Raw genomic sequence first — 17,473 nt, forward strand, 5'->3', positions numbered from 1 at the left:
CGTTTTGATCCAAGTTGATCAAAAGTGATAAATTTTTCGATGAATTTTGGAGAGATACTTTTTTTCAATTTTGATACTTTTCCCAATACAGAAGAAAAAAATCTGCAAATTTGTATGCATCTTTAAATTTGTATGCGTTCACTGAACGACCCTTTCATGCATTGTAATTCATGGTCCATGACGAAAAACGTCAAAATGTGAATAAACGAACAGTATCATAGCGTTGCATTTTTTTATTTTCGCTATGTTCAATTACAAAAATTAGGGATTGGTACTCGGTAACTCGGTGTTCGGGAAGGAGGTAAATGCTTATACATATCAAGACATCAAAGTGCCCACACACAAAAACTTGCAATCATACTGCTCGTACAAATGACAGTTGGTAAGCCATCGGTGTTTGCCGAGTTTTGCGGTAAACTTTCCCCCATGTATTTTGTTTGTGTAAAATTATTTTAGTATCGGTTTACTGGTTACCGAATTATCCTGGTGGAAGCTTGATAATTTTTCTGGTAGTTGGTAAACTGCAATCAGCTGTACGATATTCATGCAATTTTGAATTCGCCCGCTGCCAAAAGGCATAACGCATTTCAGTACATAAAATTCCTTAAATTTTTTGTTAAAATTTTTTTTTTTTTTTTAGCAAAAAGCTACCAATCAGCTGTTGATAAACATAGTTTACCAGACTAAAGGTGTGGTTAAACGCGACAATGCTGGCTCTTTATCTACGTATTTTGCTGTCAAAATGCGAAATCGGTAGTCTACTTTCCCGTGTAAACAGTCAGAAAGTCCTTTTTGTAGATTTGAAGAAATCACTTTCGGCAATAAAAATTGCAAGGTGTAACTGCAACTGAAATTACGCAAATCGCTTTCGGGAAATAATTTCAACTTGCTCGTGCAATGCTAACCTGTTTGGGAAAATTGTTTTTAATAACAATTATTGATTTTATTCCATGTTGATGCGTTGATACTTAATTGAAAAAAAGCGATAAATATTGATACATTTTAAGTCTCTTTTCTGCTACAATNCTTGTTGCGTTGATACTTAATTGAAAAAAAAGCGATAAATATTGATACATTTTAAGTCTCTTTTCTGCTACAATTTTTCAAAAGCCCGCTGTCACACTGATCCGGACGACTCGCGAGATGAGCGCTCGAACTCCAGCAATAGAATTTTGACATTAAGTACCGGAAGGGAGCGCTTAACTTAGTGGTGGACGCACTCTTGCGATGCCTACTAGCAACAACCGATGACAGAGCCAACACGCTCCACACCGTGGAGACCATCACCGGCGAGTGTTGGTACGCCAGCCGACCACGCAAACGTCATTAAAGCGCTCCAGGATAGAATTATTTACCGGTTTGACTGTGATTCTTCTCAGCTACAACGAGAAGCAATTCGTGGCCAAGGCGATAGCATTCCTTAGCGAACACCGCATAGAGCATTAATTCACCGCAGTATACGCCACTCACGAAACCCCGGGTGGTTAAAACCATGATAGCTCAGCGTTCAAAAAGAGACCACCGCTCCTGCGACCAGGAGCTTCTCCAGGTCGCCTTCGCTATGAACACGGCTCAGCACAAATCCACGCAAGCTTCCGTCGCGGAGATAAACTTTGGGCGCAATTCGGCGATGCCACTGCAGATACGCTCCGAAGGGGCAGTACCTGAGGAGCACCCCACAGTACCTCCAGCCATCACCGAGGTATGGGCAGAGAAAAAGGGGCGCCTCACCGCTTCAGCCAAATCTACGCATAAGGACATGGAAACCTAAAGTGGTAGAGGAAATCATGAAGCGAGATAACCCACTCTCCTCTGCTGTCGACAACTACGCACAGAAACTTGCGCCGAAATCCTCAAGTCCATACACAATCACCAAATTCATATCTACAAATACGGTAAAACTAGTCAACCCCGAGCGGCCCGACAAATAGCTAGCGCACGTACCCCTTCGGGGCCTAAAGCCATTCAGCACATAAGCAACCGACCAACGACCGTAGCCCGCCGCGACAAAATCAATATCCGCTCTCCATCTTCTCCTTTAAGATTTTAAGGTTCAGTCGCTTCAGTTATGCCGCAGTGATGAGTCGCCGAAAACTCCATCCAGCTGCTCGAGATGAGCCACAAAGCATTCGACCATGGCGACCGCCATTTGAGAGTACGCCGTGGCCACCGAACAAACCACGGATTCGGCGGGTCAAGATTTTCCGCAAACATTAAAGACGAAAAGCGTGACACAAGCGAAAGTGCTACCGCCAGGGGAGAGAACCCAACATGCGTGCAACTGCTCGAAGCCGAAATGAGGGACTTCCGGGAGAACTTCAAATTAACCCTTAATTAGGCGCATGGGGTCAAAGCCATTTCAAGTTGAAAAAAAATGTCTTGGAGTGACTCGCGCTCTTTCTAGCTTCGTAACTCCCGCGGGGTACGTAAATTACCCAGAACATCGACGTGTACACATGTGGCGCTACTCTTACAAGTCCTGACCCCATGCTTTTCTTTCTTATCTCTCTATCTCAGAATTTTATTGAAGAACGCCCTATCTCAGCTGCTGATTCAAAAACGCCCTATCTCCGCACATTTTCAATGTATTTTCGTTTGAGATAGGGTGTTCTTCAAACAAAATCCTGAGATAGGGTATTTTTCAATAAAATTCTTAAATAGGGCGTTCTTCAATCAAATTATGAAGAAGGGCGTTATTTAAAAGTTTTCTGAGATAGAGCGTTTTCGAACTGGCTGCTGATATAGGTCGATCTTCCACTCAGCCATTGATTAATAGTTCCCACTTCTATTTCAGGTTTCACTAGGTGGTCACTAAGTTCAGGAAGGAACATTATACGTCGGTTTGTAGAAGCCTTCTGGTGTGGGATGTCTCCACGTAAATCATGTACATACGTATCAAAGGCAGCCACATCTAGGATATTATAAAATAACGGTAAAGGACATCTATTCGTTTGCCGCTTAAGTGAATATTCTGCTAAGCGTTTAACCATGTTATTAACGTCCCCTTTGGTTTTGTTGTGATTTAATATCAAAAGTGACTTTTTCTTTAGACCTCTTACTTCGGTTTTGTAATATTATATACAAATTAAGGGTAATTTTCTGTTTTATTTAAATAAAGTATTCAATTGTACAACTAATTAGAATTTTTTTTGTTTAAAATATTTTGTATAACAAAAACTTGGTACTTTTTCCTTTAAGTGTCTTTCTCAAATTTTTATATACGAAGTTTACAAATATGTATATCATAAGAAAGGGAGTTTAATCGCCTTTACAATGGGACCAATTGTTTAAAAATCGTTTGGTAATTTTTTTGCTAAAAATATTTTTTTTAAAAAAATGTTATTTTTTTAAATGCGGTTTGTCTCAAGTTTTCATATACGAAGTATACAAATATGCATTTCAGAAGAAAGGGCGTTTAATCACCTTTACAACGCTACCAACCTTTTAAAAATCGGTTAGTAATTTTTTTGTAAATTTTTTTATAAAATAGGTATTTTTTCTTTAAATGTGTTTTTTCTAAAATTTTTATATACGGAGTATACAAATATGTATATCATAAAAAGGGGAATTCAATCGTCTTTACAACGACACCAATGTTTTAAAAAACTGTTAGTGATTTTTTTGATTAAAATATTTTTTTTTATAAATAAAAGGTATTTTTTAATTTAAATGTGTTTTTTCTAAAAATTTTATATATGAAGTAGAGGTTTACGCCGACACGCCTGGCGGCGGCGGCGTGGTCAACTTCAAAAAGAATCGGCGACGCCGGCTCGTCTGGAAACACCGGCGCTATTGCCCATGAGGTAGATTTCAAAGAGCCATGAAGCTACTCATCTTATCATGTCATCTCGTCAGCGTTAGGCATTCACCATGCCAATTCAGATTATAATTCTATGTAATTTATTCATTGAACTAGTTTTAAATTTAAATTACTATGGACGAACAGAAGAACGGCTGAGGTATATACATACATACACAAATGGCTCTGTATGTTCTCTACTCCCTGCAGGAAATGTATCTAACTATAAGCTAACTTTAAGTTGATTAGGAAGGAGCTAAAAGTCACTTATTATCTGTATATTTTCTTTGACGAAAGCTAAACTATATTTCCATGGCGATGGACGCGAAATAGTCTAGGGTGGTTTACCTCTGCATTAGATGTAACTAACTTGTAACTACCTACTTTTGGACATAAAATATCAACAGGAAAAACTAAATATTTTTATTTTATTCTATTTTATTTTTTAATTTTTATTTACTTTATTACATTTCATATTTGTTTTCATATTCTGCTGTAGGTGGTCCCATATTCGAACTCTGTCAGACATAAATTCAAAATGATAATATGAAATTTCGATCTTCATTTTACTTGTCCTCAGCGCGTTTGTTCAAACGCGATTAAAGAAAATAATCTCCTTCATTACTTCTGCATTACTTGTCAACTAGTTTCAAGCTAGCTTTTTGTAGTTAACTACAAGTTATATATTTTATAGAAATCCCGCAAAAAAGCTAACTACAACTGGGTTATTTTTTATCAATTGATAATTTTTTTCCGCAGAACAGATCCGTATGTATTATTTAAATTTAAAGAAATAAAAAATTTTAAAAGTTAGGTTATTGGGATAAACTATGTCGCTACCAAAAAATGTTTGCAATTATCTTATCAACCGTTATGTTAAATTACGGAGTTCTTACGATTTTTTGCGGATTACATATTGAAAACAAGGTTGGTCTACTTTTTCCAAAAGTTAAACCCATCAACTCGAACCAGAACGGGTCTTTTTTACCCACTGTTTGAAAAAATGGCTTATAGATGGTTAAAATGTCCACTAAAATATTAAGCGCAAACTTTTTCTAAGGAGAACCGAATGTAATGAAAAATAATACTAATTTTTACCAAAAAGGGGGAACTTTAACCCTTTGTTGCAAACGTTGCGATGCGTGCAAAACCTTCCTGGGGTTTGGCCACCATTAAGGAATGCTACCGTAATTTTCACACAGCCACCTAGTACTTGTATACGTATGTGGGACCCCAGAATAAAATAACTTACGAATGTAAAAATTAGCAAAAAACAGTGTTTGCTCTTTATTTAAAGTCTGTTTAAAATTAAAAAAAAAACTAAAAAATTACTCAGGAAAATCAACTTGTCTTTGTTTTATCTCTAATAATTGAGGAGTTAGATGGAATGGGTTAGATGAACAGAAGCTGCTTCGGTTAAAACTGCTTTCTGAGATATTGGCGTTAAAGTATTTGATGTGTTATAACTTTCTTGTTGTTGTAGTATTGGAAAGAGTTGTCTACTGCGGAAAAAATTTAACTGTAATAAAGGCTTTCGATCGAAAAATATGTTACCTATGTTTTTTCTGAGTTACGCTCGTTTTGGAAAAATAAAGGAGATCATATTCTTGTCCAGTGGCCCAAATTATGCAATCAAGAATTCCTTTAAAAGAGTAATTTTCATTTCGTAAAATTGTGTTTTTTAACGAGTAGTATTTAGTTCCTTCAAACGATGTATTTCAATGTACATACATCATGAAAATTTTGTACTAAATTCCTTAGGCGCCGAACGCCGCGCCGCTGTCGCCGCGCCGATATTTTCATAACTCGGCGGCGGCGCGTGTGGAATGACAAAAATNCAATCCTTAGGCGCCGAACGCCGCGCCGCTGTCGCTGCGCCGATATTTTCATAACTCGGCGGCGGCGCGTGTGGAATGACAAAAATCGGCGGCGGCGGCGTATACCTCTAATATGAAGTATACAAATATGCATATCGGAAGAAATAAGGTTCAACCGCCCTTACAACGATAAAAATCAGTTCAAAATATTTTGCAATATAAGGAATTTAATTTTTTCGGAGACCTTAATTTTGACCCCTTATATCACCTGTAATATAAGTTTGCACAAAAAAAGTTATATGCCATTTAAATACGAGCAAAAGGAGGACTACGTCTATATTTTTAGGTTTTTAGTTATTTACATGCAATAATTAAATATACTTTTTTACCAAAGATCCTATTTCGAAATTCGAAGGCTAACTTCGGAAAACGGACAAATCCCTGTTTTACCTATGACTCAATCTCTTAAGAAAAATTAGTTTGGTCAAATACCTAGAAAAGAAGTTCATTTTGCCGTACAGTGTTATATGGAGGAAAGCTTCTCAAACAATATTGATGAAATATTGTCGAGTTAAGTTGTNCAAGAATTCCTTTAAAAGAGTAATTTTCATTTCGTAAAATTGTGTTTTTTAACGAGTAGTATTTAGTTCCTTCAAACGATGTATTTCAATGTACATACATCATGAAAATTTTGTACTCAATCCTTAGGCGCCGAACGCCGCGCCGCTGTCGCTGCGCCGATATTTTCATAACTCGGCGGCGGCGCGTGTGGAATGACAAAAATCGGCGGCGGCGGCGTATACCTCTAATATGAAGTATACAAATATGCATATCGGAAGAAATAAGGTTCAACCGCCCTTACAACGATAAAAATCAGTTCAAAATATTTTGCAATATAAGGAATTTAATTTTTTCGGAGACCTTAATTTTGACCCCTTATATCACCTGTAATATAAGTTTGCACAAAAAAAGTTATATGCCATTTAAATACGAGCAAAAGGAGGACTACGTCTATATTTTTAGGTTTTTAGTTATTTACATGCAATAATTAAATATACTTTTTTACCAAAGATCCTATTTCGAAATTCGAAGGCTAACTTCGGAAAACGGACAAATCCCTGTTTTACCTATGACTCAATCTCTTAAGAAAAATTAGTTTGGTCAAATACCTAGAAAAGAAGTTCATTTTGCCGTACAGTGTTATATGGAGGAAAGCTTCTCAAACAATATTGATGAAATATTGTCGAGTTAAGTTGTTGAAAAATATTGAATATCTAAATCCCGGGACTAATCCTGGGATTCCGGGCTTGGAATAACAAGATCCCGAAAATCGCGGGATTTTAAAAATCGAATAAATGAACATCCCTAAATGCATATATAAAAATGATTTTCTTTCAATTGCTAACAGCGTTGACATTCGAGCTGGAATATCAAAAGTTGCAAGGCGATGGTCAGATGAAACCGCTTTTGGAGACAGAGCCCATCTTACACTTGATAAGGGGCCGTGGAAGTTAACTATTCGCAATAGTCAAGTGTCTGATACTGGAGCGTATAGATGTCGGATAGATTTTGAGAAGTCACAAACGCATAATTGTCGAATCGTATTGACGGTAATAGGTAAGATATATAATTAAAATCTAATGTATATGGGTGTTCTGATTTTATTTGAATAAAAACGAGTCGCTCTTTACATAGCTTTGCCTAAGGAGGTCATCATTCTAGACGAAAAGGGTGCTAAGCGCTCTACCGTAGTTGGACCTTACAACGAGGGTGATTTTGTAATACTTTATTGTGAAGCTGTCGGAGGTACGTTCATTATGCATATAATATAAAAATTTATTAACGGACATTGGATTTGAATAATGGACCATGTTTGCATGTTGCTGATTAAAATCACTTTTAGTAAATCTAGACGTTCACTTTGGTAAATTAGTTTTCAATACTGTAATTATAGTTTGTAGGAATATGCAACTTGATTTGCGGGACTAAGGGTCTTATATAACCGCTGCCATGTTGTATACAAGGATGCTTGACTTTCTTCTAACTCAGTGAAATGAGTCATTTCAGGACCGCTAAACGACTTGTTCTAAAATTTTACACCCGCAAAATAGTTTAGTAATACATAAAATGTCATAGCTGAATATGGAGAAATAAATACATATATACATATCTACTTTCTTGGATAAAGTAAGCCTTTTAGTGAAGCATATTATTTGACATAAATGTTACTTTGCTATAGCTATAAAATCACTGTCTTAAATGGACCATGCTGAAATTTATATCACATTATTCTTGACGAATAACAAATTTCAGCGCTCTTCCTACACCATTGACAAAATTCGTCGTATGAGTATTATCATAATCAGGGCCGAAGAAAATAATCAATAAAAAAGCAATTTGAACACTTAGATAAGCACTAAAACATTAGTAAATATGCTCACAAGTATGTTCGAAAAACAACAACAAAAATATATTCAAGTACAGTGTAGCGTTTTGTCTTTTATTCAGTTTATTTCAAGGATTGAAAATTTACAATAGACAATCAAGTGCTGCTTGATATTCTCAAATAAGAATGATCTGCGCCGCGCAGAAATGCAATTGAAGTTAGGAGTTAATAAAAACCAAACCTCTTTTTATGTTATTATTTGTAAATATTTCTTTAGTTGAACGAATAAAAAAAACGCCCCTAATTTTATTGAACCCAATTTTCTTAAGCAGTACGGAGTTCTAAAGAAATTTGCTATGCTTTCTACCATAGCTTTCTAAAGTTTTTCTTTGTAAAGAGCACTAGGCTTCCTTGTTTTCAGCAGAAAAATATGCACGTTCCATTATTTCGTAAAGAAAAAGTGAGACGGCAGGCTGTAAAATATCAGATGTCAAAACACCTTGGACACTGCTAATCACACACACGAAATAATATAAATTTATTTCTTGGCCGTTTTCTTAAAAGGGCCGTACTTAGCTTTATTCATTGAAATAAAAATTAATCTTTGAAACCCTGTGTTTAAGCCGCCGCTTAACCACATTACGATGGCCGTGGGCGCAATCCTTGGTCGCAGCAGTTTGGTAGTTGACCAACGTCAACTCCGAAAATATAAGTACCGAGCGCGCATGGCTGCCTACCGGAGTGTCCAGATTTGGCGATTTCGCCCCAATTTGCATATTTGCGCGAAAAAAATTTAGGAAATCGCCATTGGCGATTTTTTCCCTACAAATAAATTTTTTCCAAGTATAAAACTATACAAAACTTAGTTTTCCACGATAATTTTACAGAAGAGGCTAATGAACTTAACTTAACAAGCATATTAAAAGACTGCCAAAAATGTTTAATCATGCTAATCGAAGAACTTTTGAAACGATTACCTAGTCAATTAAATACTTTTAAAAAGCTTTGATTTTGTCACCAGAAAAGTGTGTGAATCACAACAGGGCGAGTTTCAGGGACCTTTGACTTTGAAAAAAATAAAAGCAGCGGAAACTGAATATTTAAATCTTTTAACTTTCCCATGGATTAACTTTTCTCAGAACCATTCCATCCGACTCTGACGAATTTTGGATAATTGCTTACGGAGTGAAAACTGCAACAGGCATGGGCGTAGCCAGGTAGGGGCAGGGGGTGCTTGAGCCCCCCCTAACTTTCAAATTTTCCTTATATATATATAAAATAATACCCTGGAATGCCAGCTTAATAGGGTCGAGCCCCCCCCTAAATTTCATTCTGGCTACGCCGATGGCAACAGGCAAAAAAATGTTATTATTATACTTGCCGCACTTACATGCTTTGTTGAGCGCGTTTTTTCCGTAATGAATTCAACAAAAACTAAGATTCGAAATAGGATGAGGTTGGAAAGCCTCAATTCAATAGTTCGAATAAAGTGTAATATGAAGGCTAATAGTTTCTGCTGCAAGACGTTTCCAATATCAAACAGTATGTTTATATAGGTGATTTTGAAGAAAATGTGGAAATAGCGGATCTCGCCTTAGTATAGGTTTTTATTTAATTTTTAGCGCCGAGCTCTTAAAAGCGGATTGTGCGATTAATCAATTATTATGAGTTATAATAAATTTAATAATTTCGCAGTCGTATTGCAAAATGTGTTGAAACAAATATTTTTAAAAAGTATGCTTATTTTTAAAGAAAATTGTTTGTACATCATTATTATATAAGTGATTTTTGTTATTTATTATTACCCTCTGAAGGTATTATATTAGTTTTTGGTTTTAAAAACTATATAACAAGATCTCATTTTTAAAATAAAAGGTTTTTTAAATCGATTGCATGAATTTTATTTAAAAAAACAATTGGCGATTTTTGGCGATTTTTTTTCAGAATTTGCGCTTTTTTTTTAAACCACTTAGTTTTAATAACCAATTAGTTTTAATAACAAACAACACACACTTTGCTGTGAGCAGAGTTTGTTTTCCACTAATGCACACACGTGTGAACGACCAATGAGTGCAAGTTGAATGTGTTTCGGGCGTGTGCGTACGCATAGCATATGTGTCAAAATACGATTCCTAGTAAAAAGTGAGGCTGGAATTGAACCAGTGAATGATATAAAAAAAGTGATAAATATTGAATATAAAATATAGAAAAACTTTGTTTGAATTGCTAAGTTTTGTTTATTATGCAAATCTTCATTCATAAGTAATTTATGCTATAAGTATTGCATCGCGATGCTAAAAATTTATTTTTTACCATCAAATGGATTTTTTAAATATATATATTTTGTAAAAAATTAAATATTTTATTTTTTACACAAGACTAAAAATGTACTTAAAAGTACTTAATTTTCGCCGTTGAAAATCGCAGATGTATTTATATCCACGAAAAAAAATCTCGCCACCCTAATCGAGAATGACACCACTTTTTCGGTTGTTGGACCAGGAAAATATTTTTTGCGCAAACCTTTAGTATACCTTCCAGCAACATTTGTGGAAATATATCGCTGCCGATTACAATACATATCAGTGAGCTGGTATGTGGCAACTTGGGTCAGCAAAGTTCAAGGAGCTTGAATCGCTGCCGGTTTTCACGGCTAATGTCGGCATGTGCCTCATGAGTTGAGGTAACACGTGTATTTATCCGTTGCATGGCTTGCAACCAATGAAAGTGGACAAAGTTTTGAGGAGCTTTATACGAGGTGTCCGCCCATGCCCTAAATTTCGAACTTGGAATGTTCGAATGGTACTTTCAACCGTTTCTGAACTTTTGAGGAAATGAAAGTTCTTTGTGAGCCTTGATCAATCAAGGCTCTAAGTTGAAACAATTCTCCCTCGTGTTATCCTTCGACCATGGCAGTTGGAAGGAGAATTTCGCCATCATTGTCTGTGGCCAATGATTGTATTTGTGCTTGATTTGAACAGCACGGTTGCTCGCTGGAGTTGGAGCTTGACTGCGCTTGTCAAGTGGGAGATGTCGACTGGACAGTAGTGTGTTGTGTGGCGGTTTCATTCGCTCGCACACTAGAGCGTCGAGATTGTAGTTTGGAATTCATGTGCAGCAGGGAGTAATACCGTTGTTGGCTATGTGTTCATCACCACTTGCTCGGACACTCATTAGTGCTGTGAGTATTACCAAAACAGATTTTGCACAGCTTGGTTTAGTTTGCGAATTGTACTCGGTTCGGTACCAATATTCGCTTAAATTGTGGGCAGACTCTAATAGGACGAGGGCACTTGCAGTTAGAGCAAGTAGTTTCCCTCTTAGGTTCTGCAAGAAAGGTTTGAGTCCTGTTATAGAATCTGTTTTGCGCAGCATTTTGATGAGCGACTGGTTCTTGTTTATTTTGGCTTAGATGAAGCCTGTTCAACCTTTCGACTACTTCGTATCTTGAAGTAAGAAAATCATTCGTTTGTGGCCATGAGAGCTAATCTTTCCATGAAGAGAGAGATTGATTCCAAAGTGACAGTGTGGTTTCCGGCAACCTTGATGAGCATATGTACACCAATATGGGATCCCAACTGTCTGAACGTCTTGCGCATTAGGAACTGACAGACAGTTGTTGATTGATGATTGGAGCCTTTGAAGTTGCTTGCTATTTTCTGATTGAATAGTGGGCAAGGTCATTAAAATTTTAATATGGTTGTCAACCAGGATACGTTTGTTTTCGTATCGTCACCATAAAGCTTCTCAGGCCAGATCGAAGTTATCATCGCTGGGCTGGTATTACTTGACGATGGAACCGGCTTTTCCTTGGGCTTTGTATCGGAGGTAATTCAATTTCTGAGCACGGGAAAGCTTCGGGTGGTTGAATTACGTGAAACGCGGGCCATTCCTCGTAACCACCATAAAAGGTCTCCGCGTCGCAAGGTGGGACTTGAAGAAAAACGTGTGCCTTTGCCGAGATTTGTTCCTCGCTGGGTGGTGTACACGACGCGGCGATTTCTCTAATCAACGACAGTTGATCGGCAACTTTGGTCACCTCGTATAATTCACGGAAAGTTAAGAATTTTCCTTCTACCGACTTTCCTTCTATAACACTTTGACATTTTTTTAGCCGCTTTTGTTTCTTTCATCTGACACATATGCATTTTAAAATAAAGGTAGTTTATATATAAGTCGGTATATCATAACATACACTAAGTATAATATATTGTATGGCCTTCAAATAGTTACACAGAATAAGAAAAAATTTACCAATCGAGCCTTGGTTTCACAATTTCCTTGAAAAAGCGAGCAAATGCTTTTGTGTCCAAATACTAGAGTTGTAAAACTATCGATAGTGCTACCATCAATAGTTTTCCTGTTTCAGAAAAAAACTATCTTTACTCGTTGATAGTTTTCAGCAATACTATGGATAGTGTCAAGTGTTACCATCGATTGTACTATCGAAAGTCAATGTAATGTTAACAACTGTTTCAACTTAACCGGGACGGTATCGGAAAAAAATAAAATATTGAGAATATAAACACACTTAGGGCCGTTTTCTAGAATAACTGTTAACTTTAAAATTCACTTTAAGTTTAAAGATTGCTTCAAAATATATAGCTCAGCCTAAGTAAAGCGTTTTGTTATCGAATTGTATTTATTCATCTATTAATGAAGATTACAATTAGAAATAAATGTATACGCCTAGTAAGGGAAGCTTTGGCTGCTATGGCGTTCAGGTTCTTCTTATGATGTATAATTAGAGCATATTCTAAAATTTCAAATATGAAATATTAAATGTTTGTTTAGACATGTTTGTCTAAATTTCGATATATACCTTAGAAACATACAAACTTCAAAAGCCGATAATAGAACTACTTTACTTCTGACATGGCCATAAGTTTGGAAGCAACGTTTAAATATAACGGGAGTATCGATAGCCAAATAGTACTATCGATAGTTTAAGATTTTTTGAGAAAAACGATCACCACTGATCGATAGGGGCTTCTGTTGAAACGATTCAGTTTTTTATCGTTTAGGCATAAATAATTCTATTTTGGTTTTTAACAAAAAGAAATTCAATCGTTAATGCTGAAGTTGTAGCATGCATTTAGATACTAGGTTTTAATAGCGAGTTGGCAATGGCATACAACAACAACTTATCGTTGATTTATTTTGTTTCGATGTTAACGATTGATTTTTTATTTCGTTTCAACTAGTGTTGGGCTGTAGCGATACCAAAAGTACTCAGAACTCGATTCTCAAAAGGATCGACAGCACCCGATTTTTAAAAGTATCGATACCGAGTACTCCAAAGAACTCAGTACTCTCAAAAGAACTCGAAAGTACTCAGTACTCAAAAACACTATGTTCCAATAATCGCTTTGGTACATGTAGGCACTCAGGATCGATTCAAAGTACTTAGCAGAGTGTCCAGATTTGGCGATTTCGCGCCAATTTGGCGATTTTTTTGGATACTTGCGCGTAAAAATTTAGGAAATCGCCATTGGCGATTTTTGGCGTTTTTTTCCTTAAAAAAAAAATGTTTTCCAATTACAAAAATATACAACACTTAGTTTTCCACAATAATTTTAAAGAAGAGGCTAAGGAACTGCGTGATACACTTGACTTAAGAAGCACCCTCGTTGTGCTAAAAAAATTTAGCGGCACCCCTACTCTTCAAATATATACGAAAACAAGAAAACACAATGCAAACTTGGATCATGAATAGATTAACGATAACCTTAAATGCTTAGATGGGAATTGAAATCGGTTTGGTTTTTTTTTTGCTTAAAAATTAGTTGTGTATGTAAGCATTTGTTGAAGATGTAGTCTCACATAGATATGTAAAAGTAAGGCCCCTATTATGAGTTGCATTCGACTGTGGTCGAAAGTTCTGACCGAACGAATTTTCATTTGGTATTAGACGCTCATTCGATGAAGAATAGCGCTATTGTGAATTTCGCTCGGTTAGGTTGTTTACAATAGTACATTTTTCAACTCTGAGAAGTTTTGTTTACAAATCAAGCAAACTAAATAGTGTGCTTTTACATATGTATGTAAATTTGTGCAAATTAAAATGAAATAAAAAAGAAAGCGAGTTTATAAAAACGTGGTAAAAATTAGTACAACGGAGTTCTGGTTCAACGTTTCGTCAGTGGATGAGAGCTTGGAGTGGAAAATGGAAAGCGTAGTCTTTCGAATATATTTTGACATAAAATATATTTAAGAAATTTGTCTACAGATTTATTAAAAACTTCCGACTGTCTAAAGAGGCGTTTGTGAGCCAAATCTATTTAAAATATTTTAAAACTATCAACAGCTTACGATTTTGTTGTCAGAGGTCGTGCCAACTGTGTATTCACAAGTAAAACCAGCCTTTCGAGCTTGTGTTTAATATTCACAACGTTAGAACTGCATGATATTAATAAAAATTGTTTAAAATTAGTGTCCAGCCGCCATAAAGTAAACATTAAATGCAAAATCATAAATTTTTCACAATTTTGTAACACTTCGCCGATGGTGTACATCGACAGCAAAATTCTGTTCGACAGAAAATTCGATACTCAACGAAAATTTCGACACGGTTGCATAGCTCATAATTTCACCATAATAATAACCAGCGAAGATCGAACTAGGTTGCCCTTCTTAATATTGTACACAAATTTCATAGCGTGGTAAAAAACTTGTTGCTTCACGCTTAACCAATTCAAGGTTTCAAGCATACATCTTGTTGGTGTGTCGTACGGTTTGATGAGGATGAATCTCATCGCTCGGTTTTGCATTTTTTGCAGCTTATCTACATGGGAGTCCCCCGCTAGGAAGAAAATCGTGGGGCAGTATATAAAGTGCGGTTCTATTATTGACCTGTACACCAACGTCTTATATCTTCTTCCCAAGTACTTACACGATCTCTTTATAAGGCCAATTTTTTTAGCAATCTTGTTGACTGTATACTCAACGTGCTCATCAAACTTTAGTTTGTTGTCTATGTATATTCCTAGGTACTAGACACTTTTCACCTCTTCGATATTTTCATCTTTGATTTTTAATTCACGGCTTATGGAGTCAGCATTTGCCGCTCTGGAAAATACCATAAAGTTAGTCCTTTTCACATTCAGTTTGAGTTTATTTGAACACAGCCATTGATACAAAGAATTAAGATCTTCTTGCATTTTGACAATCGCATTTGGTAGTTCCCTATCACTGATCGTTAACAAGGCATCATCCGCAAAGAGTTTTATTTTACAATGTTTGAGAGAACTTTTAATATCGTTGATATATATATTAAAGAGTAGGGGTGCCAAAACTGAGCCCTGTGGTAATCCGATGTCTACGGCTATCTTACTAGACATCTTTGAATTAACTATTGTTTGTTGCCTACGATTACATAGAAAGCTTCTAGGGTTGCCAGATTTTTTTTGCGCAAAATCAGTACATTAGACTTTTTCATGCTATAAAAATCAGTACTTTTCAGTACACTTTTATTCCAAGCAGAATTATGAATGTAAGTAGCAGAAATACTTTGAAACGCCAGAGTACTTGTTTTTAATAATATTTTGGTATGGGTAAGGCTTCCTCAAGTGGGCCCCGAATTTACCATAACTATACTATTATTACCAAGAAAAGCAAAAAAAAAATTTGTAACGGAAATAATTTCATTGTATAGTTTAATATTTTTTAAATCTGCACCCATAAAAATTCTTTCACTTCTTTCAAAGAAACATACAAATTTCCAAAACACTGCAAAATTTTCAATTGTTGATAAAAAAACTATTTTGAATTTTGCATCAAAATATACACAGTGTACATTTGGACTACAAAACTCGGCGCTGCCTGAATATCATTGAAAAATAATAATCTTGGTAAATTCGAGGCCCATTTGAGGAAGCCTTACCCGTTTATAAATAAAATGTTGATCATAAAAAATAAAAATGTTATTCATTTTAATATGATATACACTATCGTGGGCCGCTTTTTTAGAAATTTGATTGGTAATAGCAAAAATATGGTTCACTATGCTCTAAAAACTATCTGTGTGAAATATGACAATTTTTGGTCAATATCTTAGGCTCGCCCAAGTCCATCAAAGTTCAATATGGGCAAAAAATAAAAATTAATAAATACATTAAGTAATACATTTTTTTTTACTAAAATTGCAATAATCTTCTAAAGTATTAGTCCTATATAATTAGGTATATGGACCTTTTTTGTAGAGAATCGAAGTTAGCTAGGAACAATTTTTTTTTAGTACTCGAACTTTGATGGACCTGGGCGAGCCTAGGATATTGACCAAAAACTTTCACATTTCACACAGATATTTTATACAGCATAATGAACCATATTTTTGCTATTACCAATCAAAATTCTAAAAAGGCGGATTTTCGGCCAACGCTAGTATACACATTAACATGTAGTACGAGATACCTTTATAATATTACAGGAGCCAATAAATTATTTTATGTACATGCCATTTTTAATAGCAATAATGAGATCATTTCCACTTACAGTGTTTAAATAGTCAAAGAACTCTAAACATTATACATATTTTAATATTACTTTTAATTTGAAGTTCACTTTCTAAAATTTTAATTAGAAGTCGGTTTCTCTCTTTTCGCCAGGAAGCAAACTTTATATTTAAGTTAGTTCCTCTCAGGTGTTTCGTTTGAACGTGGTATTGAAAAAACAGAATTACAAATTTATTCAAACTGTGAAAAGTGACCTCTATTTAAGGACTAAATCCGTATTTCCTCATGGCTTAAATTATTTTTTCAACTGCGCAAAACAAGAGTATCTAAATTGAGAAAAACGAATTGTAAGTTTTAGGCAAAGCCATTCAATTATTCAAATTTGTTGTTATTAAACTGAAAGTTGTTTTTGAGATAACTAACAACACTCGACAAAAAACGTCAGCCCTCTGGTAGATAATGACCCGCAATATGCCCATAAAACGATTGCTCTTTTATATTAATTTCTTGCGCATATCAAACATTACCGAAAACAAGTCAACTATAATTAAATTATTTTCTTCTTACTTTTTACAGTAAATTTTAAGAAAGTTATTTAAACATCTTAAGCAAATCTTAAAGTATATATATACACAAACAAAATACATGGGCAAAAAGTTCCGATCACCGAGTTACCGCGTACCAAGCTCGGTGGGAAGAACCCTATTACAAATTTGATTGCCCAGAATTGAAAAATCAGTACAAATCAGTACAAATTTAAAAAAAATCAGGATATTAGCGTACTGATTGAAGGAATGAATAAAATCAGTACGAAAGTCAGTACCCGCATCGAGGTACTTAAGCGGGTTCTTTTAAGTACCTCAAAAAGCTGACATTTTTCGTGAGGTACTAAAGCGGGTTTTACTGTATTTCGAATAAAGTGTTATATGAAGGCTAGTAGTTTCTGCTGCAAAACGTTTCTAATATCAAACAGTATGTGATTTTGAAGAAATTGTGAAAATAGCTCGTCTTATTATAG

General features: G+C 35.5%; 1 protein-coding gene across 1 annotated transcript in view; it reads left to right on the forward strand.

The window, feature by feature from the left end:
• Positions 1–17,473, forward strand: part of LOC108358585 (titin-like) — a gene marked incomplete at its 3' end in the record, with an annotated part of 329,734 nt that overhangs the window by 104,564 nt on the left and 207,697 nt on the right. Inside the window, exons 3-4 of the mRNA XM_017609990.1 lie at positions 7,025–7,233; positions 7,312–7,422. Of these exons, the coding sequence (XP_017465479.1) occupies positions 7,025–7,233; positions 7,312–7,422 (320 nt within the window). The remainder of the gene's footprint in view (positions 1–7,024; positions 7,234–7,311; positions 7,423–17,473) is intronic.

Source organism: Rhagoletis zephyria, unplaced genomic scaffold, assembly GCF_001687245.7.
Source record: "Rhagoletis zephyria isolate East Lansing unplaced genomic scaffold, Rhagoletis_zephyria_1.1 Rzeph_scaffold_00270, whole genome shotgun sequence".
In the NCBI taxonomy this organism is placed as follows: domain Eukaryota; kingdom Metazoa; phylum Arthropoda; class Insecta; order Diptera; family Tephritidae; genus Rhagoletis; species Rhagoletis zephyria.